The sequence below is a fragment of the Esox lucius genome, chromosome 16, assembly GCF_011004845.1.
Source record: "Esox lucius isolate fEsoLuc1 chromosome 16, fEsoLuc1.pri, whole genome shotgun sequence".
NCBI lineage: Eukaryota > Metazoa > Chordata > Actinopteri > Esociformes > Esocidae > Esox > Esox lucius.
Genome location: NC_047584.1, coordinates 8,398,731 through 8,424,397, shown reverse-complemented (window position 1 = coordinate 8,424,397; position 25,667 = coordinate 8,398,731). Strand labels below are relative to the sequence as shown.

The 25,667-nt window shown below is 39.0% G+C and overlaps 1 protein-coding gene and 1 long non-coding RNA gene across 3 annotated transcripts in view; both read right to left on the bottom strand.

Moving 5' to 3' along the window:
• The window catches only part of LOC105016100 (inactive dipeptidyl peptidase 10), a 273,698-nt gene that overhangs the window by 45,073 nt on the left and 202,958 nt on the right, over positions 1-25,667 (bottom strand). For both annotated transcript variants that reach the window (XM_020055120.3, XM_010879696.5), the window contains exons 4-5: positions 9,056-9,150; positions 8,830-8,904 (exon numbers count right to left, since the gene is read on the bottom strand). In XM_020055120.3, the coding sequence (XP_019910679.1) occupies positions 8,830-8,904; positions 9,056-9,150 (170 nt within the window). The remainder of the gene's footprint in view (positions 1-8,829; positions 8,905-9,055; positions 9,151-25,667) is intronic.
• Positions 22,293-23,454, bottom strand: LOC117592827. The gene is made up of 3 exons (XR_004574592.1): positions 23,168-23,454; positions 22,867-22,945; positions 22,293-22,663 (listed from the first exon to the last, which is right to left on the bottom strand). It is a non-coding gene; the product is annotated as an uncharacterized LOC117592827 (long non-coding RNA).

Genomic DNA, 25,667 nt, shown 5'->3' with positions numbered 1-25,667 from the left:
ATCCTCAAATGAACACAATTTATAAATGCTTCTAAAAAGCACTCTTCAATTTAAAGTTGGATTTAATGCTAATGGAAATAATTTCTTAATAATAATAATTTATTGTATATCCTTAGAGGAATAGGTGTAATACAATTTAAACCCTGTAAAATAGCATGATAGTTTCAAGAAAAACACAAGTCAGTGTGTTTTCCAACATTCTAAAGCTTTCTTTGCCACTATGGTTTTGGCTAAGGCAAACAATGGGCCATGTGTCATTGTTGACACAAACCTGTCTTCACCCATCAAATCCACTCAAGAAAGTAATAGGGCTGATTTCAGCTTACCAACAACACATTAAGTATTACTGTACAATGTGTAAAATTTTAGGACCTATTAACTAAACCAATGGCTGTTGGAATCTATAGTTGTATTAGATCTGGCCCCAGATTGAACTCTGTGCTGACCACCCTTCAACACAGCTTCAGTCACATACAACACATATTTCTTAATCTCCAACCTATCCAGCAAAACAAAATGCATGCTCTTCAATCAGAATTGTTCCTCTACCTGCCTGCCCTGCTTTCATTTTTGGTGATATAATTTACAGGCTTGCCACTAATATTTACCTCAGTAAATGTGATGTTGTTTACCACAACACTATCCATTTTGTCACCATTACAACACTCAGCACTGTAATGTTCACACACTGGTAAACTGTGGCTCACTGCATACACAACACCAGACTAACTGATACAAGCTTATCTAGAAGTCTGTCTTAGGCAAATCCTGGCTTTACCTCAGTTCGTTCTTCATTATCCACCTATCCAATAGAACAACACTGTGCTCTGGTGGATACCTCACACATCCTTTGGCCATCATTCTTATCAGTTATCTGCTGCCGGTGACTGTAATCAATTGCAAAAGAGTCTCAAACATGACACTTTCATTACCCCCTTTTTGTTAAAAATCTAACTGTTTGAGCTACAATCTGATCACTGAACCTGCTAACAATTTTACCCAAAAAGTGAAATAAAAAATGTACAACATTCCACAAATAGTATTTAAGTTCCTAATTTTACCTAAATGCAACTTTAAATCGATTTGTGGACTGCGACAGCACATATGATGAAATCAAGCTTATGATGTGATATGACTGAACATATCCTATATAAAGCAAAGATTATCAAGAACATTATAAATATATGTAAATATAACTGAAGTGTTCTTCATCAGTTCAAAAGAGGGACAATAAGTGACTTCTAGGGACCTGTGTGTATGCACAAGCAGGCTAATGAGACGAGGCATGAAATATTCTGCAAAAGCATGCATGATTATATCACAAAACAGTTGAAACAAAGTTTCATGTCAAATTGAATGTCCATTATGCATCCAATGGCAGCATCCAAGTCTAATGCATCCAATGGAAGCATCTAAATCTAATGCATCCAATGGCAGCATCCAAGTCTAATGCATCCAATGGAAGCATGTAAGTCTAATGCATCATATGGCAGCATCCAGGTCTAATGCATTCAATGGAAGCATCTAAGTCTAATGCATCCAATGGAAGCATCTAAGTCTAATGCATCCAATAGAAGCATCTAAGTCTAATGCATCCAATAGAAGCATCTAACGCTAATGCATCCAATGGAAGCATCTAAGTCTAATGCATCCAATAGCAGCATCCAAGTTTGAGAAACACCATGGATTCATTCTCATTATCTGCTCGTAAACAAATGTTTTGTAAAAGTGTAAAAGATTTGTAGTTATTGTATTTTCCAGAGCATCCTGTCTCATTATAGTAATCAATTATAAAGAAAAATGTGTTGGTGGCAAACAGTTCATGTCAACCAAAATAGCCCTCGTTTGATGTTCTCTGGCTAGAATGGCAGTTGCATTACACACTGTGAGGTGACAGAGAATATAAGAAGAGAAAACAGTAAAAAAGAGAAAAAACAGACAAAGTGGGAAAAAAGGGCAATAGAATGGCTGCTGTTTCAGACTTGTGTTTGATATATCTGTTTGAGTAGACGGGAGCCTAAAAGCAGGGATGCTATAGCAGAGGATGGATCGCTCCAATTAAAAATGGCTTTCTCACAGGGAAAGGGGCACACTTTGCCTCAGTGAATTATGCATAACTCCCGAGGACAGCAGAAGGGCTCGAGGGAGGTGGCAACGACAATGGCGGCGGGGGCAGTGATAGTGGCAAGATTGATGAGCGATCGCTACTCACAACAGAAATAGTGTTGACAAGCCACGATGACTGATCTCACTGAGTGAGGGGAGGGTTTGACAAATGTCTTGGCTCTGTGGCTATACGCCGCCAAGTGACAGAGATGCGGGTCAGGGTTAAAGCTCTGTGAAAACACATCCTTGGCTTGGCTAGGAAGGCCAGAATGTTTAGATGCCATCTTAATTGGAAGCTAAGCATGAATCCAGAAGTAATGAGCTTTGGTTAACTATCAACAGCAGAATTTCAGACTTGTTCCCTGGGAAGGCTAACTATTGTTTAAAAGAAGAGCAGTGAACACTGTGACTTTCATTCGAACCCTATTGAATCCCACCCATTGGAGTTTTACTTCCAAACACACATTGATCTTTGGCATTGAAGTTAAAACGGCTTGTCAAAAACAACTTTGCGCATCTGAAAAAGTGCTGAATTATTCATTGTAAGAGCCTACGTGCAGATATCTTGGCCACAGGGGTGGACTTTCCTCCTCATCAAAATCTTTGGTAAAATGTCCTAGTCTCATGACTCAACATTAAGTGCACAGTTGGAGGATACTTATCTCTCCATGAGTTCAGAAGCACACATGGCCACAATTACTTTTGTAGTGATATTAATAAATAAAAAAACGGTTGACATTTTGTACTGCAATCAGATGCGGGCTGCAGCTCAATGATGAAAACAAGTGGTCTGCTTGGGCTGGCGGCATAGATGTTTTAAAACATGATTAATAACAATGCGAAATCTTCCATGTAAAAGCACACAGAGGGGACAGCCTCTGCCCAAACCAATGAAAAGCCCAGGTTGACGATTTTCATTGCCCAGTTCCTCCATTCCAAATAACATCTAATGATTAGATTTGCCATATACCGGCCCATTATTCTCACCCATCCTCCTCTTCCAAAGTCAAGGTGACTGTGCACTCCCTGTTTACCTCCCTCCCTAATATTATGTATTCAAATCAGATATAATGAAATTATGAAGAAAAAAAATCTCCTGATTTATGGGAGAGTTGTCAAGAATCATGGTTCTGAATATTGCCCGGATAAACCCTAATCTCTGGTGGTGTGTGGCGCGTGCCTGGGAGCTTGGGCCCTTAGATTAAAACACATGATTAAATATGTAGACTGCTTCAGACTGCTTTAGGGACTCTTCAGTACTGCCTCAGAGAAGAGTTCACTAGACCAGCTAATGGAACAATGTATTGAAGTGCAGAAAATAGTAAAAACAGTAACAGTCTATGTCTTCTGACACAGTATGTGTAAAATTGCTTATTCCATTGTAATTTCATAGGCAATTAGATTAGATTCAACTTAGTAGAGTTGAAGTAGAGTACAACAAATAATTTTTTATAAGGTTTTAGACAGTAGCAGAGATCCTTGTCAACATTGAAATGCCCATGAATTATATTATGTTAAACGATATTGGAAAATATTCCAAATATAAACATTAATAACATAAAACAAACAGTGTTTTAAATCAAAAAAACACAACAAATAACAAAACAAGCATTAAAGACTAATTTAAAAAATTTTTGCTTTGTGAAGACCGGACAAAATATCACTAATAAGCCAACTTTAAAACATTATTTCTTAATTTCGCATTCATACACAAATGTCAGTGAAATCCTAATAACATGGTCTTTTGTGGTATGGGTTTAGAAAAGAATCACTCAGTAACCATAGCAATTCTGAGTCCCTTCAGATTGACTATAATGGAAGGACCTTGAAGGTGCCAGTGCTGTGACGCCCCCAGTCTCAGAGGTCCACCCAATCTAGACCCATTTAGAAAGGGAAGTAATATAGGCAGGTATGGTGATAACAGTGCTTAGGGCCCCAGGTGCTTCTTTTGGCTGGCTAAATCACACAACATTGGGCTGTTCGGGTTTCAGTGACCCCCGTATGATCCTGATGAGATAGCTCCTTCCTCTACTTTTGCATTACATCTGTGATTCACACCGACCTTATTTGTTCGGTAATCAGTGTTTTGGGGATAGGCAAGGCCAGGGTGTATTCAGCCTCAGTTCATTTGAAGGTGGCGAGTTTCTGGAGATAAAGGCTACTTCATCAATATTACCGGATGATTTATCCATCATCAAGATGTATTTGATTCAAATTGTTTTTTCCTAGCAAACCAGGAGGTCAAGGAAAGGAATTCTTTATCTACTCCTTTTGTCAGGATGTCAGAAAAGCAATCACAGTGAAATAGGCTATTTGTAATTTAACAATGTGAAACACAAAATAATCATTTTGTATTAAATCGAGATTTGTCATGAAAGGTTCCTCACAGAACTACTGAATGATTGTTGTGGCACACGTGCCAAACAGGGCTTATAATTGTCATGTTTCTCTCAAGTCCATGTGTGCAGGTGTGAAATGTACATTTATTGTTTACATAGAAACAATAAATGCCCGAAAACAGAGATATTATTTGCAAAGACCCTGGAGAAATTACAGTTTGGAGACGCTCTTTCCACCTTGTTAGCGTATGGATTTCAACTAGAATATATTGGTTACTAAATCAACACTCCAACGGCTTAGCTACCTGTTACCCCATAATGTCATGTCCAGTAAACAATGGACTTAATTATAATCCTTCATGGGTAAATATCAATTCTGAATCCTAGTCATACACCTTTTTGGTAAGGTACACAACCCACTCAAACCTGATGAGCTGGAAGCTATTTAGTAATTCTCATTGCAAATAAAACACCTTGGATCCACATGGACTGGACTGAAGTGTTTAAAACATGGAAGAGAATTACAAGACATTCAGCAGCAAAGAAAAAAGAGCCTATTATCCCAATTGACGAACATACAGGCAGCACAGAGATTAAAGACATTTATCAAGCTTAATCGCATTCAGTAATGAGATAAAGGTACGTAATCCTAGTGCTAGGTGAGACTACCAGATATTTCCTTAATCAACAGACTTTGTCAACATCTCCCCTCTACACTGGTGAAAAGGATGGGGAGAATCAATGTACACAAACTATTTTTACGGTGTCCACCAGAACGTGTCATTTGCTGTCTTTTTACCAGAGATAGGGTGCCCTAACGAGACAGATGTCACTAATACATGTATAAAATATGAATGCATAAATGAAACAGTATACAAACTCACTGGTCATGGCAATTTTTTTCCGGTCAGACACATATATGATATAGATATAGTCTAATTCATCCAGAATCATCGTCTTGTCATATGGACATTCGCTATGACAAAATATTTTGAAACTCAAAAGCAACTCTGTTCGAATCAAAAGGTACATGTAAGCACAGTACACTGTGGGAAAATGGAAAATGAAAGTAAACAAAAAAAAAAAAAGGTTACAAAATCACCTTGAAATGAATAATTGTTTCCCAATCTTTTGGATGAGAAATAGGCCAATCAGTAAAAAAAAAGAAGAAAAAAAGAACCTGTAGAACCTGCCTTTATACACAATAACACTAAAGGCACTTTCATTGTATATGAAATAATTTTCAATAATTTCTTCAGGAAAGCAACATAGGTCCTACAACTTCATTTGCAAAATTCATCTTACAACAATTGCATACCTTAACTTTGCCCTCACGGAATTTAGTGCCTTGTATTAAGTGAAATATGCAAATAAGTTAAGATTAATCTCTGTGTCGGTAATCCTCATAGTTGATCCCTTCCACAGTACAGGGTCCAATTTGCATATCATATTTTACATCTAAAGGTTCTGATGGAAAGCTTACGAATATGGGAGAAGCAGGTCGTCTGCTATATTAAGGAATGAACGTGACTTGTCAATTGCAATCAACTCTGCCCCGAATTTCGTCACTATTCCATGGAGTACCATTAATAATAGTACCATTAATAATATATTTTTATATAGGCACAATCATTTCAAGACAGAATTTTATGTTTGTCTAAGAATGTTCTGAGAGAAAGACAGAACATTGCAGAGAGAGAAATATGTACATAGCCAATAAAATCATATTTGAAATTTCTTCATCCTTTTGAAACATTTGTTTGTATAATGTTTGCTACTGACAGATGCTTATTGGATACATTTTGGTACAACAATGGTAGAGCTTTTCGCAGTAAGTACAGCCGTTATGGATAGTGGTACATGCAAGCAGCTAAAAATTGCAAGCAACTAGGGAGTTGTGGTAAGGGATGGTGGTCGGGCATAAATGCCACCAACTCGGGCCCCAGTGCTTGTGAGGTTGAATCATGAGAGATGCGTCTTATATATATATATACTGTATATGTACAGGTAGGTCCAGAAATACAGCTCCGGAAATAATTAAGAGATTCATTTTAATCTGAATTTTAACCCTTCTGTTCCTCACTCAAACCTTCCTTTTCGACTCTTTTGGAAAGGAAAGAAAGAGGTGCAGTGGTCTCTAAAAAAAAATCTGGAGCGGTATATATATATTAGGGGTTAAAGGCACTGTGCCCAAATGTCAGAGTACAATGTTATTGTTATTGTTGATAATGTTAGTTCAGGTTTCCTGGTTGAAGGGGATGTCTTCTTTCACCTCTTTGCAGTTTTTGTAGTGTATGCTGTAGTAGACCAGGGAGGAATTGGCAGTTTATCATCCTGGTCTCTAGCTGCCATTATAGTTTCTTACAGTAAGAGAACTCCGCTCCCGTACTTATGCTATATATATTCCAGGTAAAATGTGAGCTTGCAAAATAAAGTGAAAAGGAATGCCCACCTTGCAGAAGGCGATTGGCTGGGAACAGGATTGCTGGAACAGAATTGTCTGGAAAGTAGCAGCAGGCTCCAAAAAGAAAAGGAACCAGGCAAGCCTAGTTTGGCCGGTCCGCATAAATGTTGTTGCTCACACTGGATTCAAACCTGGGTCTTCCATGAGAGAGGATGGGTCTTTAACCACTACACCACAAAGCTGTATGTATGCTGAATGTTGGTATAGAATGTTGGTATATATAATTTGGTGTCATCTCTCTCACACTCCCTCATACTGGTCACTGTAAGTTCAACATGGCACCTCATGGCAAAGAACTCTCTGAGGATCTGCAAAAAAATATTGTTGCTCTACATAAAGATGGCCTAGGTTATAAGAAGATTACCAAGACCCTGAAACTGAGTTGCAGCACGGTGGCCAAGACCAAACAGCGGTTTAAACAACTCAGAACAGGCCTCGCCATGGTCGACCAAAGAAGTTGAGTACACGTGTAGAGGTCTCTAAATCCACCAGCTCTGTGATGTCATCATGAAGGAGTGGAAGAGGACTCCAGTGGCACCCTGTGAAGCTCTGGTGAACTCCATGCCCAAGAGAGTTAAGGCAGTGCTGGAAAATATTGGCACTTTGGGCCCAATTTGGACATTTTCACTCAGCGGTGTACTCACTTTTGTTCCCAGCGGTTTAGGCATTAATGGCTGTGTGTTGTGTTATTTTGAGGGCACAGCAAATTTACACTGTTATACAAGATGTACACTCAATACTTTACATTGAAGCAAATGTCTTCTTTTTTCTTACCACATAGTTATATGGCTAAGGTGCAATTTTTTTGGACAGCCTACCTAAACTCCTTTCTCTTATCAATCACTAAACCCTGCCCATGGATTTTAGTAAGAATCTGAAACCTTTATTAGGACTCCCTCATCACAAAAACAACCCAACCTCCCGAGCAACATTTTGTTGAAGATACATTGAAAGGTTGAGTGTGTCCATCATCGAATCAACGTTCAGTTTTGGTTGGAAGTGAAAGTTGAAAATACTCCATTCCCAGCATAGTGAAAAGATGTATTTTCTAGGTCATTGAAGATTGTGTGTTTTATTTTGTTCAGAAATGTAAATTAAATTGAAAGAGGGTGAGTTTGAATGGGGGTATGCTGCTGCCAGAAGTCCCTCCATGACAAACACAACCTAAAAAAGGGGTCTTGGTAAACACAGTGGCGGTAAATGTTACCATGACACGTTCCACTTAAGGGTAGGCCTATTTGCATTATTATTAAAGGGTTTATTAATTTAAAAAAATCTTTATTAATGTCCTACGTGCTTACAATCCCGCTTCTCACAGTTGCTATGACAGGTTGCCTCGAACACAACTTCATTTAGACAACCTAAGAAAAACAACATTTACATCACGCAAACCATTATGCTATTAATTTATTATTTATATCCCTTAAATATAAAATATGACAAGGCTACAAAGACCTAGGATATGTCTTTTCAACAAACTGGGAAAAAACATATTTTCAATTACATAAGAAAGACATATTTTTCCTCACAACCAACATTGAATGTTGATTAGACAACAAACACAATGTCAATACAACAACATCTTGACAGTGGGTTTTGAACCAGCTTTAGTGCTGTGATTGTTTGGACCTGACCTAAATGATTGCAATGGAAGGATTCTAAGCCTGAAATATGCACAGAATGTTATTGCAGCTTAAGGATTTTGCTTGAATTGTTTTAATGCAATCGAACAACATGCATATCCCATTATCAAGCAATGATATGTGATGTGCCAGTGTGATGGTTGTATTTCATAAGAGACTTCTGTAGCAGTCCAATTACAAGCAAAAACAAATACTATTTATTTTTTATTAATAATTAGGGCTGTGAGTGTTTGCAATAGCAGAGCCAGAAAATAAGTTAGAAAATACATCTGCTTACCGGTTTAACATCATAAGCAAAGAGCACATATTTCAAGTCTGGGGAAACAGCATACTTTGCAACATTGAAATTGACCTTAAAGACAAAAGAGAGACAGAGATTTAGAACACTATTTAGCGGACATGTCAGTTCGTGAAAATGTCACCTTGAGTGACACGTTTATATTGGGGGTTTATCAGTGTCCTTATGTGCTTGCATTTTCAGATGGTATGGAGTTTGCACTTACAAACGTTGTGTTTGTCAATACGATATCCGTCTCATTGGTGAGGATGTTAAACTTTATGACGTGGCCATCACGATTCCGGTAGATTACTTCTGAGTCTGTGAAAAGAGAAAACATTTTTTTTAATGCAACTGTTTCTCTTTCATTTTTCGAATAGGAAATAAAATTAATGAGGTTTTGTGCTCTTTGTTGCCATTTTGTAAAGCAAGGCTTCCTGTCAATAGAAGAGCGCCACTGAAAAGCATTCACTGCTGACATTTTGACAATGTAAGTTTCTATTAAATCCCATGTCCTTGTTTTCTTCAGCATTCATGTAGAAAAAGACCAGTGCCTTGTCACATTCTGTTCCCTGGATAATCAAGCAACATGAAGGTACTGACTCCTGTTATACACATATGTTGTATCACTGCACTGTGAATAACAAGCCAAATAACACTTTCATGGTGTACCGAAAACCAACAAACATAAATCATCTTGAGTTTTCATTTAAAAAAAAAAGGGGTATGTTTTCTATTGATCGGAAAGACTATGTGTGCCTAAGTGATAAACAAAATTCCAAATCGGATTTTTTTTGCCGTGTGATCTCAAATGCAAACATTCCCTTGAATGGCATCCAGCAAAGGAATAGCAGGTCACCCATACAGACATAGACAAAATGTAAAAAATTGTGTTAAAATATATATTCACCACAGCCGTGTGGACTAAATGTATCAGGTAAATGTATGTGTCTACGCAGGTTTAAATCAGTGCAAGTACAAGTGACTGTGTGTCCATACAGTGGATATAAAAAGTCTACACACCTCTAAAATGCCAGGTTCTTGTGATGTAAAAGAATGAGACAAAGATAAATGTCAGAACATTTTCCACCTTTAATTTGACCTACTGTATAACGTGAACAATTCAATTGAAAAACAAACTGAAATCTTTGAGGGAGAAAAATAAAAAACTCACAATAACCTGGTTGCATAAATGTGCACACTCTTAAACTAATACTTTTTTGAAGCACTGTTTGATTTTATTAAAGCACTCAGACTATTTGGGTAAGAGTCTATTAGCATGGCACATCTTGACATGGCAACATTTGTCCATTCTTCTTTGCAAAAGTGCTCCAAATCTATCAGATTGCGAGGACATCTCCTGTGCAGAGCCCTCTTCAGATCACTCCACAGATGTTCAATTGGATTCAGGTCTGGGCTCTGTCTGGGCCATTCCAAAACGTCAATCTTCTTCTGGTGAAGCCAAGCTTAGAGCATTTGGATGTGTGATTTGGGACGTTGTCGTGCTGAAAGTTGAACTTCCTCTTCATCTTTCTAATGGATGCCTGAAGGTTTTGTGCCAAAATTGCCTGGTATTTGGAACTGTTAATAATTCCTTCCACCCTGACTAAGGCCCTGGTTCCAGCTGAAGAAAAACAGCCATAAAGCATGATGCTGCCACAATCATGCTTCACTGTGGGTATGGTGTTCTTTGGTTGATGTGTAGTGTTGTTTTTGCGCCAAACATAACCTTTTGGAATTATGGCCAAAAGGTTAAACATTGGTTTCATCAGATCATAATAAATTTTCCCACGTGCTTTTGGGGCACTTGATGTTTGTTTTTGCAAACTTCAGCCGGGCTTGGATGTTTTTCTTTGTAAGAAAAGGCATCCGTCTTGCCACCCTACCCCATAGCCCATTCATATGAAGAATACGGGAGATTGTTGTCACATGTAGCACACAGCCAGTACTTGCCAGAAATTCTTGCAGTTCCTTTAATGTTGCTGTAGGCCTCTTGGAAACCTCCCTGACCAGTTTTCTTTTCGTCTTTTCATCAATTTTGGAAGGACGTCCAGTTCTTGGTAATGTCTCTGTTGTGCCATATTTTCTCCACTTGATGATGACTGTTTTCACTGTGTTCAGTGGTATATGTAATTCTTAGGAAATTATTTTGTACCCTTCTCCTGACTGATATCTTTCCACAATGAGATCCCTCTGATGCTTTGGAAGCTCTCTGCGGACCATGGCTTCTGCTCTGAGATGCAACTAAGAAAATGTCAGGAAAATCCTACTAGAACAGCTGAACTTATTTGTGATTAATCAGAGTCACTTTAAATGAGGGCAGGTGTGTAATGACTTGTATTTAACATGAGTTTGAATGTGATTCGTTAATTCTGCACACTTATGCACCCATTTTTTTTCAATTGAATTGTGCACATGATTTATCTTCGTCTCATTCTTTTACATCACAAACACCTGGCATTTTAACAAGGGTGTGTAGACTTTTTATATCCACTGTAAATGTTCTTAATTGTTCGTTTTTTGTTATTATGCACAAGGCCTCCAAGAGTACAAGACAAATCGTCTGTAAGTTTAACAGTGTTGTTCTGGGCATAAAATATTTTTTCTTGCTCTCTGTTATGACGCCTCAGAAACATCTGATAGATGATAGCAGAGCCAACCACCCATGGCATAGTGGCCGAGGTCCATGATGACCTTTGTGGCCTTTCTACAGCACTGTGTGAAGTAAATGTCCTGGAGGGCAGGCAGCGTGCCCAAATGGAGAGTCACAAAACCAAAGGTGGGGCTGTTGGCAAACCAGGCAGAGAGGCATGTTGGTAATGTATGTTCTTCATTAAGTGTCTAGAAGTTTTTGAGTGCCCTCTGGGACAAATATGCTACAAATACCAATACCAACTTCGTCAACAGTTATGAGGAGTAACCCTGGCTCATTTCGAAATCCTGCAGTGGAAAAGTGTCTTAAATACATTGTTCTGATCAGTGTCTCATTTGTCTGTCAATGATTGTTTTAATTCTCAGCCAACCAGGACCCAGTCGATCTGCTGTGCTGCAGTTGCTATGGATTGATTGATGGGTGACGGGGGCCCTTCCGGACCAATTCCACCTTAAACATTAGTACCTGTCATACGTTCTGAGAGCCTATCACAGACATACAGTAAATGTCATCATCTAAGATATGAAATGGAATGCCACAAGATGACAATACTTGTTCTTATCACTTTAAAACCCTGTCCAATTGAATCCATAAAAAATACTGTTCATTACTGACTACTTTTCTGCTGAGCTGTAGCAAAAAAACTCTAAATCTGAGCGTAGTAATCACTTACGGACTGCTGTGCCTCTCAAGCATCCTTAAAGAACAATGTTTGTACTGGCAAATTTGAACGAGGCCTGTGTGTGTGTGTTTACTGTATATATCTACGTTTTTGTGTGTGTCTGCGTGGGCACAAGTGCGCATGCGTCTCTTCCTGCGTGAGATTAATGGTCGGGCCACTGTTGTGAAGTCATTTAGTGTCAAGGTGAGTAATGAAGTACCTTTAGAGATAAACATATCCTCCATGCCAAAAATGTTAGACCACAAACAGATGCAAGCCATGAGTTTGGATAGCACAACAGACCCTCCACTACACTCCTGGCTTTCTAAAGAACTGTAGTTCTTTTAGCTCTGACCTAAAGAAAGAGCAACCATGCACAATCTGAATGTTATCATCCAACCTTAGCTTTAAAGTCTGCGGCGGATGCTGTGGCCAAGGTGACCACAGCATCCGCTGCAGATTTTAAAATAATCTCTCTTTGAAATCTAAAACGTTAGCTCTGAGCATATGACTCAGCAACATTTGGGTACACTCATAATGTGTGGTGTAGTGCTAACTTTTTAACTTTATGGCAACTAAGTTACTGTAGGTGCTTCGGGGAAGTTTAAGATCTGTTCTAACTTTCTATTTGGAGTTTAATTGAGATAAGGGTGGAAGGATAATTAATATTTAGACCAGATAAAAGGGACTTGCTCTTATGATCTTTAAAACATCGTCAGCCACCGATATGCATCTCTCCACGCTGTGCTTGTCTCCCTAAATAATGGAAAGTTCCATGCTGAAAAGTACAAGCTAAGAACTCTAATGTATAAGTAATGTCCTACGTCTGTAACACATTGAATAATGAATATCTCTGGCCCTTTTAACAGTCTGAATATCCTCAGCTTAGGGATTGGTAGGTGGTCAGCCTGCCCTTCCACACGCATCTGGACTTCCTCATGCTCTATCATGTTCGCCCTCCAGCAGCCTCCAATAAACTAGCCTCAAAGCCATGAGGGACACAACACTTCCAGTAGGGCTTCACCAGGCTAGTGGAAAACACATACAGATCCTGACAGGGGAATCCTTTATCTAACTCAAAATATTCCTGTTTCCGTTGACACAGACATCAGTTCAATTCTACAATTTTGAATTGTACACAACCAAATGAATGTACATACAGGTGATTGTCTTTCCGGGGCTATGGTTTTCACAGTTAGGCTCTGTGATGCACACATGCCCAGAACCCATCAGGGGCTTTTCTAGAATTTAAAGACACTAGGGTCTTAGCCAAAACCTGTAGGTTTTGTACTATATGTAGGTAATTTGCACCATATACCTGCCGCAGCAGATAAAGCCACAGCTGTTAAATCAGCTTTGGGTTTCACTTTGTTTAGGTCAGCTAAATAATCATATCTCTTACCTGTGGCCCCTGGCCACGGCTGATTTAATTGCTTCACTGGCCTGCTGTTCACACCCGTCCGCATCTTGTGTAAAATAGTCATTAGTTAGTTTAAAAGTCATATACATTAATGTGAAGAAGTATATGCACACCCAGAAAAGCAGCCTTTAATTTTACATATTTTTACATTTGGATTTGTAATGTCAACAGTAGAGACAGATAAAGGTAACCTAATTCACCAAATGACACTGACAAATTTTATTTGCAATCATTCATTCATGAAAAAAAACTGCAAAACAAATGCAATTTCATAGTGTAAAAGTAGGGGAAAGTGGGTTCACACTGCGCTGGAGCTATGTTTTCACTTTCATGGGTGCCAGCTATCGCCCTCCTCCACACCTAATCTTAATATCCCTACGTGATGACCCACATCAAACAGGTAGGCAAAGAATATTGCTTTTTAATATAATTTGCCAATTATGTATAGGAGTTTTATCTATACTGAACAAAAACATAAACACAACATCTGTTCTTGAAACCGTGTTTCATGAGCAGATATAAGATTTCAGAGAGTTCCACAAGCACAAAAATATTATTTCTGTCAAGTGTTGCACACACATTTGTTTACATCCCTGTAAGTGGGCATTTCTGCTTTGCCAAGATAATCCATCCTGTTGACAGGTATTGCAGAAATCATTGCATATTGCCTTTCTATATTTGTTCATTGTAACATAATAACCAGAAGCTTGCATTAGGCTACAGACATTTGTATTTCGCACCAGCAGTTACAAGGCCACATTTCTAGCGGCTGTCAGACCTGAATAATTACTGTCTTTCCTCCCTTTCTCACTTCACAATGCACACATGCTGCTGCTGTCATTGTCACTGTTAGTAGACCTACTAACGTTAGCTCAAACTTCTCGTGCTGCTGCGAAACAATTACTATACTCAATAATTTTTTAAAGGATGATAATGGCAGTCTTTATAATTGTTTTGCATATCTTTTCACATTGGTGCATCTGATATTTGTGTTACATGATTATGTTAGCGTAGTTTAGCTAGTTATAAATAGTTTCGATTTTAGACAAGATCTGACATTACGCCTGTGACAGGCGTCCATGTCGGCTTCTTATTGGCTGGCATGGATGCCATGCACAAATTGATGCTTCACATCTGAGTACACCCCCAGCTTCAAAAGCTGATCATGCCAATCTTTTTTGCTTAAATAACTTAATGTAGCCATTTCTTATACTTATATTTCTTATTTCTTACTTTTCTTATAACATTTCTTATAACGACTGAAAGGAATTTATGTCCACTCAATTGTTTCTTTCACTGTACTGCTGTCATGTTCGAGGGCTTTCTCGACTGTACAGCCTGCTTAAAGTCCTCCCTTATCACCAGAGAAGTTTTCATTACTGACCTCTCATGTAGGCCAAGTTTATGTAGTTTATGAGCAGTCCTACAAGCCACTTCCAGTCAGCTCCTGGCTAGATTTTGGTGGGACAACATGTCATACATAGATTGCCCGTACCAGACAGGTACGGGGGGAAAGGTACTTTCAAAGATATGTGAGATAATGTTGTGGAAAGGCACAAGTCAGAATAGATATTTAACTATATACTTTTTTATCCCTTGGAACATATTAAGAAGTGGAAGGCGTATGGCACCAACCAGACCTTGCATACAGTAGATCAGGTTGTCCCTCCTAACTGGATGACCAGACAAGGAGGAGACTGATCAGAGAGGCTACCAAGAAACCAATGGCAACTTTGAAGGAGGTACAGGCCTTTATGGAAAAGACTGGTCAATGTGTGCATGTGACCACAATATCAAAAGCACTCCACAAATCGGGCCTCTATGGGAGGGTGGCAAGAAAAATAACACTCCTCAAAATAGGCTACATCAAGTCTCATTTGAGCTTTGCCAAAAAGCACATTGTAAATTCTGAGGCAAATGACAAGGGATTCTGGGGTCAGATGAGACAAGAAAATTGGCCTGAGCACAAAATGATGTCTAGTGAAAACCCAATGCATCTTCCCACCCAAAGAACACCAAAGAACACCATGACTACAGTAAAGGTTTTCTCCATTTGTAGATGATTCGTGGGACAGTGGAATGGTGTACTAGGAATTGCTTAGAACAGTGCTTGGTCTCTCCACAGGGGGTACTTGAAAACCCTCATGACACCATAGGTTTACTAGTGAAATTAACTTCAGGGGTACTCCGAGCAAAGCAATATTTGTGCAGTAACTAAAAAAGACACATGAGTATCAATTATCTTTATTCTGAGGGCCTCGTCTTTTGATGTTGGCATGATGTGTTACAACACACCCAACAAAGTTTATAATCCTTATGGAAAACTGGATCCTCTTAAATTACTCTCTAAGGAGTTTCATATCATTTGCACTTGATTTGTTGCTAATTATTCTGATTTGTGTATTAAATAACTTGTTCCACATAAAAGAACTGCATTTCTGTTTATTTTAATTGAATAAATGATTTCAAAGAAACATTTTTTGGAGTGATTTTTTTATCAATGAATGTGGTTGGAATTTAGCATAGATATCCATGTGTCCAATTATGTTAAAAATACCTTCCAGGGGGTCTATTAGCTTTTTCACAGGACTGCACTGACACATTCTTTCTGGTTAAAAGGTTAATGTTGGTTTATGTCATTTACTAATAATGTAGGTACATGGAGTAGGGATCAGGGAACAAAGTAAACAAAGTCAGCTTTTCTGATTTAACACGGAAATGTGGATAAAAATAAACTAAACTACAATGGAAATGCATATTTGATCATTAAGGCATGTCATCTTGACAAATAAATATTACAAATCCTGTATGTATTTTGTTGTATGTATTTTTCAAGATACTGTATGTATTATATATAAGGTATTTTACCAATACTACAATAATGTGCCTTATTAAAAATTTCTAAGATCTCATAGTTGTAAAGTTGAAAGAAAAATTAGAAAAGATTCATAATGACATATGATTCTTTAGTTTAGTCGTATGTTAGGTCAGGGCTCTGCCTAGACCACTCAAGGACATTCACCTTCTTGTCCTTAAGCCACTGTACGGTTGCTTTGGTGATGTGCTTTGGGTTATTGTCATGTTGAAACGGGAACCATCTTCGCATTTTCAACTTCCTGCCAGAGGGCTGCAGATTCTCAAGTATCTGTCAGTATTTTGCACCGTCCATTTTCCCTTCTATCCTGACAACTGTCCCTGCTGAAGCAAAACATTCCCACAACAGGATGCTGCCACCGCCATGCTTTACTGTAGTCATGGTGTTCTTTGGGTGGGAAGATGCATTGGGTTTTCACTAGACATAATTTTGTGCTCAGGCCAATTTTCTTGTCTCATCTGACCCCAGAATCCCTTGTCATTTGCCTCAGAATTTACAATGTGCTTTTTGGCAAAGCTCAAATGAGACTTGATGTAGCCTATTTTGAGGAGTGTTATTTTTCTTGCCACCCTCCCATAGAGGCCCGATTTGTGGAGTGCTTTTGATATTGTGGTCACATGCACACATTGACCAGTCTTTTCCATAAAGGCCTGTACCTCCTTCAAAGTTGCCATTGGTTTCTTGGTAGCCTCTCTGATCAGTCTCCTCCTTGTCTGGTCATCCAGTTAGGAGGGACAACCTGATCTACTGTATGCAAGGTCTGGTTGGTGCCATACGCCTTCCACTTCTTAATATGTTCCAAGGGATAAAAAAGTATATAGTTAAATATCTATTCTGACTTGTGCCTTTCCACAACATTATCTCACATATCTTTGAAAGTACCTTTCCCCCCATAGTGGATTCTTTGCATTGAATTGCACTACTAAGCAGTGAACAACATCTTATATTCTGAACCTATCAAAATAGTTAGCTTGATTTGTGACCTGGAAGGTGATTGGTTATACCTCAGCAAGTTTGCAATTCCAGTGCTAAGGGGAGGTGTTCACTTATCCGTATAGGGTATTTTACTGTTTAATTTGAATGAACTGACACAATGGCGATAGGCCTGATTTCCAACAGTGATTTGGAGGCATAGGGGAGAGGTTGAAGCCCTGGCAGGATGGTGCTGGGATAACAACCTCTCCCTGTACGTCACTAAGACCTGATTGAGGTCACACCCCCAACACCATTGGTGGAGCTGCAGTAGAGAGGGTCACCAGATTTAAGGCGCTGCGGTTCATCTTCCACGTCCACAGCGGCTCCTCTTCCACCTCGGGCGACTGAGGAAGTTGGGCATTAGTCCCCTCAGTCATCCGGAGGTCCTTCTACAGCTGTACCATAGAAAGCATCCTGACTGGCTGCATTCCTGTCTGGTACGGGAACTGCTCTGAAATCAACGGCCAAGCACTGTGGAGAGTTGTGCTGAAAACCCAGCACATCACGGGAGAAACAAAAACATATTGCATTTCGAAGTGTATTGTTTACATATTTTCATGATTAAATTGCATTACTGTATATCCATGCTGTATGCCAGATGAAGATTGGAATGTCCCAAACCTTAGTACGCTGGAGAAATCATGCCAAAAGTGCCATGGATGGTCTACTACTTCCGGGGGTTTATACAACACGCTTTTTGGGGTAATATAGATAACAACGCCTTGTGCAGTAAAGGAGAAGGGATTTGCAAGGATATCAAGTATCACCACCAGGAGCAGAAGCCCAGGCCTTACAATGCCACTGGAACTCATTTAAAGGTTAACCACGTGCCATGCATTGGTAAAACCAAGCATCCTATAAGGGATAAAAACTGTGTCTAAAAGAAAACTATTTTCCTGAGTTGTCTTTTTAATATTGGAAGTACAGTTCCATCAAATTATGATTATTTTTTTCACTTTCATGCACCAATGTGGTATTTGTTGTTTTTGCATGTGCTATGACTGCCCCATTTCACTGTAATTCCAAGTAATTTTCAAATATATCTTGAGAATTTCAATTGTACATGGTATTACCAACTTAAAACAATGACATAGGCATGCTTATGACTGCGGGAAGATGTTTTGAGCAGGGGGAGCTGACAATGGTTGATCGCGTGGTGGAATTGAACAGATATCTAATGGACTATGGCCATAATCACATGGGTCAACATCGAGCAATTACCAACCACCAACAGACTTCCTGGATGCATTGGTTGCAGACTCACTTTTTCTAGGGGTTGTTAAAAATGTTGGGGGGTTGCAACATCCCAAGCATCACTACTTCTCACCACTGGGTACAGTTAGTAAAAATTGCAAATGGAAGTATATCATTTTAGGACAAGAATAAAAGTTAATTCTATGTGAATTCCAAGAAAAGTTACTATTACTTCAACATATGCCATAACCCCCTGAACTAACACAATCCCATAACAATTTTTATCGAATGTTGCAGTTGCACTTTTATAGATACCCAGTCTGAATCCCCAAAAAGCAAACATTAACATGAATTGATGAAGGGTTGCTATGAAAAACTTCCTAGTAGGGTCAAAACTTTGGAAGAAACCTAGAGAAGAGCCATACTCTGAGGGTAGGCCAGTCCTGTTGTGCCTTTGACGGTTGAAGATAATAGCATAGGACCTTTTGTGTTTTTGCATGTTCAAATGATCAGTAGTTCAGTAAATGCAGATGGGCTGTGTCCAGATTCTTAATTCAGAATCTAGATCAGCTACACAACCCAGTGGACCATGACAGGGATGACCAGGTGAGGTGTGGGCAGTGACAGCAGGGATCAACAGGCAGAAATCACCAAAACAACCACGGTAACTTTGGACAGGAACAGTTATGAGTTGTCAGGCCAAGTAGTCCTGAGGCGTGGTCCAAGGGCTCATGTCCTCCTGAGGTTCAACAGTACAAAAGGAAAATTAGAGAGCACTTTCCTTGGTTCCTTAAGGACACCTCAGCATATGATTCAGACTGACTCTTGCCCCGTCATAAAAACCAATGCAACGTAAACAATTTGAGACTGAGAGAGGACAGAACGACCCAAGTCGCCCAATACAATACTGTAGCATTGTAAAACTGTTCAGCGTAGCTGCCTCGATGTGCTAAAGCCAGCCATACAAACCTACAGGAACAGCCTTCCTGCCCAGTATGAGTTGTCCAGAGGGTCCTAAAGTCTGCCCTTTCACCTTTAAACAGCACACGTACATTCCGGAATAGCTTAAGTAGTATATTTTAAATTGATGGAATTTAACAAGGCTGTTTTGAGTGTTGTTTTTAGTGAATGTTTTTATAAAATTTGATTTGGTTCATCAAATAGCCTGGGAGCCATAGGGGCATAAGCACCACCGTTAAAGCACTGCATGCTATGCTGCAGGTTGCCATCTGTTGCCTGAGCTACGTACCCTTTAAACGGAATGTTCCTGGCGTTCCTAAGTATCACATTCACAGTGGATGAGTTATATGGGGGCTCAGTTGAAAATAACCTTTAATTTAAGGTGCTAATGCTTGTCGACATTTCACCTTTTATTGATTCCAGGCCATTGACATCTGTGTGAGTCACGTGAAATCTGTTTACATGGCCCATTACATCAGTGCAACAATAGCCATGAGTGCTGGAATCTTCACACATATTTCCCTTTTCTGTTTTTTCTCCATCTAGCATTGACCTTTGTCCAACCTACCAATCTTAAGATGCATGCTTGAACCTGTCACTCTCTATAAGATAACGTATTAAAACACAATTTAACACAGTTCATTGGTGTTAGGATTGTTACATTTTCTCTTCAACTATTCAGTTGATTGAAGTCTCTAGGTCTTTCTCTTGTACCCTTCGCTGTTACTGAGACACACCATACACCTGCACACACACCTGTTGGTCTGTCTGTACATGACCAATGTTCATGATTCCCAAGCCCTAACCATAACCTCAATATCCTATGCCTAAACTTTTATGCCTAAACTTAACCTAGCCATAACCCTAACACCTATAAATAACCCATATTTAAACACTACGCCCCATTATATATTTTTCTCTAAACCTAACCCTCAAGCCAGAAATCACATTTTCCCCTAGTGTGGGGAACTGCCAAAAGAAATTAGGAGATATATTTTTCAGGTTTGACTACCTATGTGGCAACTTGGACAGAGATCATTCACGCACGCACACATGCGCACGCACACACACACCTCTAGGGAGAAGATTGACCAACTCCATTCCTCAAGGGTCTGATTGGGGTCACACTTTTGCCCCAGCTACACTAACACTTCTAACTCCTGGGTGTTACACCAGTCAAACCTTTAAAGGTTGCACATCTCTATGTGATGTAACACAAATGTTCTCAGCCCTCTCCTCAGGGTCACCCAGCCGTTCCTTGTATTTCATCAATTTCACAGCTATCACGCCTGATTTCACTTTTTAACTAATCATTGTGTTCTTTATTAGGGGAATTACATTGGATATTTCAGGTCTACAACAAAATTGTGAAACGTCTGTGGGTTCCTGGGGAGAGATCTGATCTAACTTACTAATTCTTTGATAGCATGTCTGTCCACTTTGTGTAAAAATACCATTGAAACAGAACATATGTTTTATAGCCAAAATGGACAAAACATTACTTACTTGCTTACATTGGCATTACGCCCAGAAATATGTTTGCTGGTGTGAATGAAACAGTCAGAGCAAAAATAACCTCAGAAAGTCTGTAAAGTGACAGTAGCAAAGTGCAAAAAAAGGTCATGAACACAACCACTGTCTTTTCAGACCTCAAACTGAAACAATCGGTGATTCAAATGGTTTTGGGCAGATCAGATTACACAGGTAATGGGGGATAAAGACACTATGAGTGCAGAAGCTCAGGGCCAAGGGAGAACACCGCATGATGAAATATGCAACACACAACTGCATTATTTATTCCAAGGTTATGTAACAGATGAATGCTGTAGCGCTGGTCCCTTGGATACTCAAAAACGTCCGAACTGTTCAAGCTTGAAGCCAACAAGCAAATATTAAACTTTGTTCACAGTGCTTTCTCCGCACTGCGCACTGTCTTCTCTATAGACATGTTAAACAGTGGGCAGATGACATGACACTGCTCATTATTGTCCTGTTAAACTAAGGGCATGCCTAATCTAGAGTGTTCAAGCTGTTTCTTCACATGCCGTAACATCGGCACGTGATTTTGCTATCGAATGAAAGCATCATGGAAAGTCAAAGGAGTTAATTGATCAATGTGAATGTCAAAGACTGAATCCGCCTGCTGCAGTCGCTTCCATGGCTCCAACTTTGGATTTCCAGAGTAATTAGCATCCCCATAAATCTAAACATGAATGTATACCAGCTGACAAAGACAGATGGCTGTGGTGATATGTGCAATTCATCGCAATTTCTCATCGCTGCCCATGATATTTCAGACTGGCTTGCCACCATCTTGTACCATACACTAAGGGAAAGAAACACGGCATGAACTGCACCAGATGTCTAAGGAGTTACAGTCAGTACCAGAACAGGGGAGAAGCAAAGGAAGTACTGGAAAAAGCTACAGCTGGATCACAATAAAGCACCATTAACAAAATGCATACTTATTTTTCTTGGTTGAGGGTCGAATACTTTTTAGTTTTTATGATGAACATTGCTGTAATGCCTCTACAAAATCATATAACAGAGCACAGATTAACATACATACCCCAGAAGACATGCCTCCAGGGATATATTCACGGTTTCCAGATAAAACAAACAAAGGCAACGCATAGCATTGTAAAAAGCCATAATTCCATGGAACTCCAGGAACAACAGCAAAATATCTTTATTGAAGAACAAAGACTGAAAAGACATTCAGTAACACACTGTACACATACTGTTTTTGTCTTTTCATTTGGCTGGCTATACTTGCCTATCTGTGAATGCGTGTTTTTTCATTGGTCACGATTTAGGTTTTGTGTGGATCAAATACAAATGTATTTATTTAAATAAATATTACACACAATCAACACCGAAAGACATCTGAATTACCAAAAAAGCTCACCAATCATTAGTAGAGAATAACATCTAGATTAGGTACACAGAAACCCCTTCCTGTTGGCACATGTTGGAGAGTGGAAAAAACACTCCATCGGTAATGGAGGACTGACTGTTGAGGTGTGGCTGTGTGAGTTGCAAGGTGCACACAAGTCCCAGGCTCCACTGGAGTCCCGGGTTATCCAGTGACAGAGGCTATTAAATATTAATCAGAAGAACAACAGTCTTTTATGGGATATTCGGGAGATATCCCAGGTTCTAAATAACCCTCAGGTTCAGGACACTGGAGAGAAAAGCTGAATATTGACTTGGCGTACATTCCGCTACGAGTATATTGTACTATATTTTTACGAAGAGATCAGTGAATACTCAATTCAATGTTCAGACAAGTTACTCACGCCTCATTGGAAGCGTCCCACAGTTAGTGAGGAGGGAGGCTCCATCTGGTCCAAGCTGGTTTCTGGAGCCTTCCAACACCTTTTTTGTAAGATATAAAATTTTGTCAGGTTAAAAGGTATTGTAAATCACATTTCAAAATCCACCATGATGGAAGGCAACCTCTTAGGCTTTACAACATATGTGCTGCATCTACTTTATATTATTAGATGAACGGTCTGCAACTTTTGTTTCCATTTTAGCCATACATTTAGGCAGACAATATTATGCAGAGTCTTACACAGAGCAAGTTACAGTACTTACTGTGTGCATGCATTTTCATATGGGCCCCTTGTTAGAATCAACGATTTGGAAAAAATATTGGATTGTAATTTAATTTCACCAAATATTGCAACCACAGTTCAAAATTTTCTAAAACTTGTGAATTGTTACGTCCTGGCACAGCATACCTGCCTGTGTGTCGTTATTGCCTCCACCTTTTTTCCAGATCACTGTACCTATTTAGGTTCCTCCTTCCCTGGTCTTTCTTGTCGGTCATTATTTGGTTATCACACCATTGCAATGTTGTTTCAGTTTTCTTTTAGTTTTGAGTTTTTGTTTGTTATTTTGTAAAAATACTTCCAAAACCGCAGACAGACTTTTTTGTTTGTTTGCTATGAGTAACAACAAGCCCTGTGTCAATGTGACCCCTACTGGTGGAGTGGAGATTCATAGGAGCGCCTCCAATAAAAACTGATGACGGAGACAACGCAGAAGTTGACCATTTCAATATTGAACATGTGAACATCACAATTTCAATCATAATTCAACTACATGTGCAGACCTACTGCCCAGCACACCCCATAGGATTGTGTTAACCTGGGAAATCAAGTTGAGACCTGGCTCTTTTCTAGTTGAGCCCGAAGTTACAGAAAGAACATATAGAAGACACAACAAAGGAAAGAAATTAAGAAAAACAATAACAGTTCACAGTGAAAAGGTTTTGTATCAGACATTTCAACTGCTTAATAGCCCTCAATGTTTTTAAGCAAATTCTGCAAGGTATTCCAGGAGTATGTGCCTTGGTAGACAGCCCTTAGTATCAGTAGTACTAACAAGTCTTCTGTAATAACTGCTGTTTATCCAGTAATATTTTGTTGTGAGATAGTTAGAAAGTTTCTACAAGCTACCAGCCAATCAAAGGGTATAACAGACAATGATGTGTACAAAAGTTCACACCAGTAAGAAACTTCAGAGTACCGTGAATAGAATTAATTCATATATTTAAATATGGAAGCAAAAGCATACTATTTCATGTCACCATAATCTAATAATGTCATACATGTGGCTTGCATAACTTCATTTCAATGCTGAGATGACAGGCATGACTTTCTTTTCTACAAATTAAACCAATTCTGACCCTTTGGCTCCTTAACCAGTTTTGAAATGTGTTTTTAAACGGTGGTTTGTTGATAAGCAAAATGTTGTTGCTTATCAACAAACCAATCCCCAAGGATTTCTCTAATTTCATTAAATGCTTTTTCAATTGAGGTAGTAAATAAATAATGTGTAATCAGAAATATGGCCTGTTGCAATGAAGTCTTGATTGAAAGCATCAACAATAACATATATATCAGTAATAGGTATGTTTTGGTCTAGTGCTGGAGACACAGATTGTCAGTGTTTTTGCAGTTTTCCAGAGTTTGGTCTGATTCACAATAAACTCAGATACTGTGTTCATGTAATACTCAGATTTAGCCTTTTTGACAAGCTTTGTACATACATTTCTTAATTGCTTAAATGTCTGCCAGTGTGAATTAAACTGAATTAGACTCTGCCCAGTGTGAATTAGACTCGTCCCATGCACATTTTCTTTTCATGAATAGTATCAGGTATATCAGACATGAACCATCTGTTTTTTATTCAGTTTTTTTATATGGAGCATATAAAAATACACTACTCGCAATATATTTGTCTGGGAAATGTGTAAGTATGCAATCAATAATGGTAGACTTAGAAGGTTCCTTTTGATTAGGCTGTGTTGGCTTTGTGATTAACAGGGTCAGGTTTAACTTGACACAAAACTCATTATATTTTTGTAACCCTCTGTTGCCCAGTCCAAGTAAAAATCCCCTGGGATGATTACTGATGATTGCAAGTGGTTTAATAGCTGATTTAGAACACATTTATTAGCAGAGGGTGGAAGATATACACCAACAGTGGTCACTTTGTTTCCTAATTTAATGGCAGTACCTCCACCTACATCCACGCTAAACATCTAGAGCAATACAAGGATCTGTTGTTTTCTTTGGTAACCAAGTTTCAGATAAGAAGATGATGTCTGGGTTTGACTGAGCTTCCCAAATCTTAATAAAACACAGCTTACAAGAAGAGTCTGTACATTTAGGTGTAGGAATCCAAACGCCTTTTTTTTTAAAGCAGGTTGGTTGTCAATAAATAAAGCTTTTCTACAAACGGGTTCATTAGTTATTTCAAGCCTAAGGCTACACCTTGTGGAGGGCTGGATAGGTTTTACAGACACACCAATAGGGAACACAATGGTAGACGACACATGGGGTGTTTGGTGAGCAAACCGTATGTATAGTCACATCTACATGATTACTATTTACATTATTAATGTCTTCTTTGGAACCAAGGGCAGAGCAACAGAATACATTTTACTCAGCAATTACCTTTCCAGTGCTCGGTTTGATCAGTGAATCTCTTAGGGCTGCCGTGCACCCATTCAATCCTTTAAAGCTCTGCGTCTGATTGGAGGGCTGAAATTTGTTCCGTGGGCTTCTAGTGATTGTTAGAATAATTT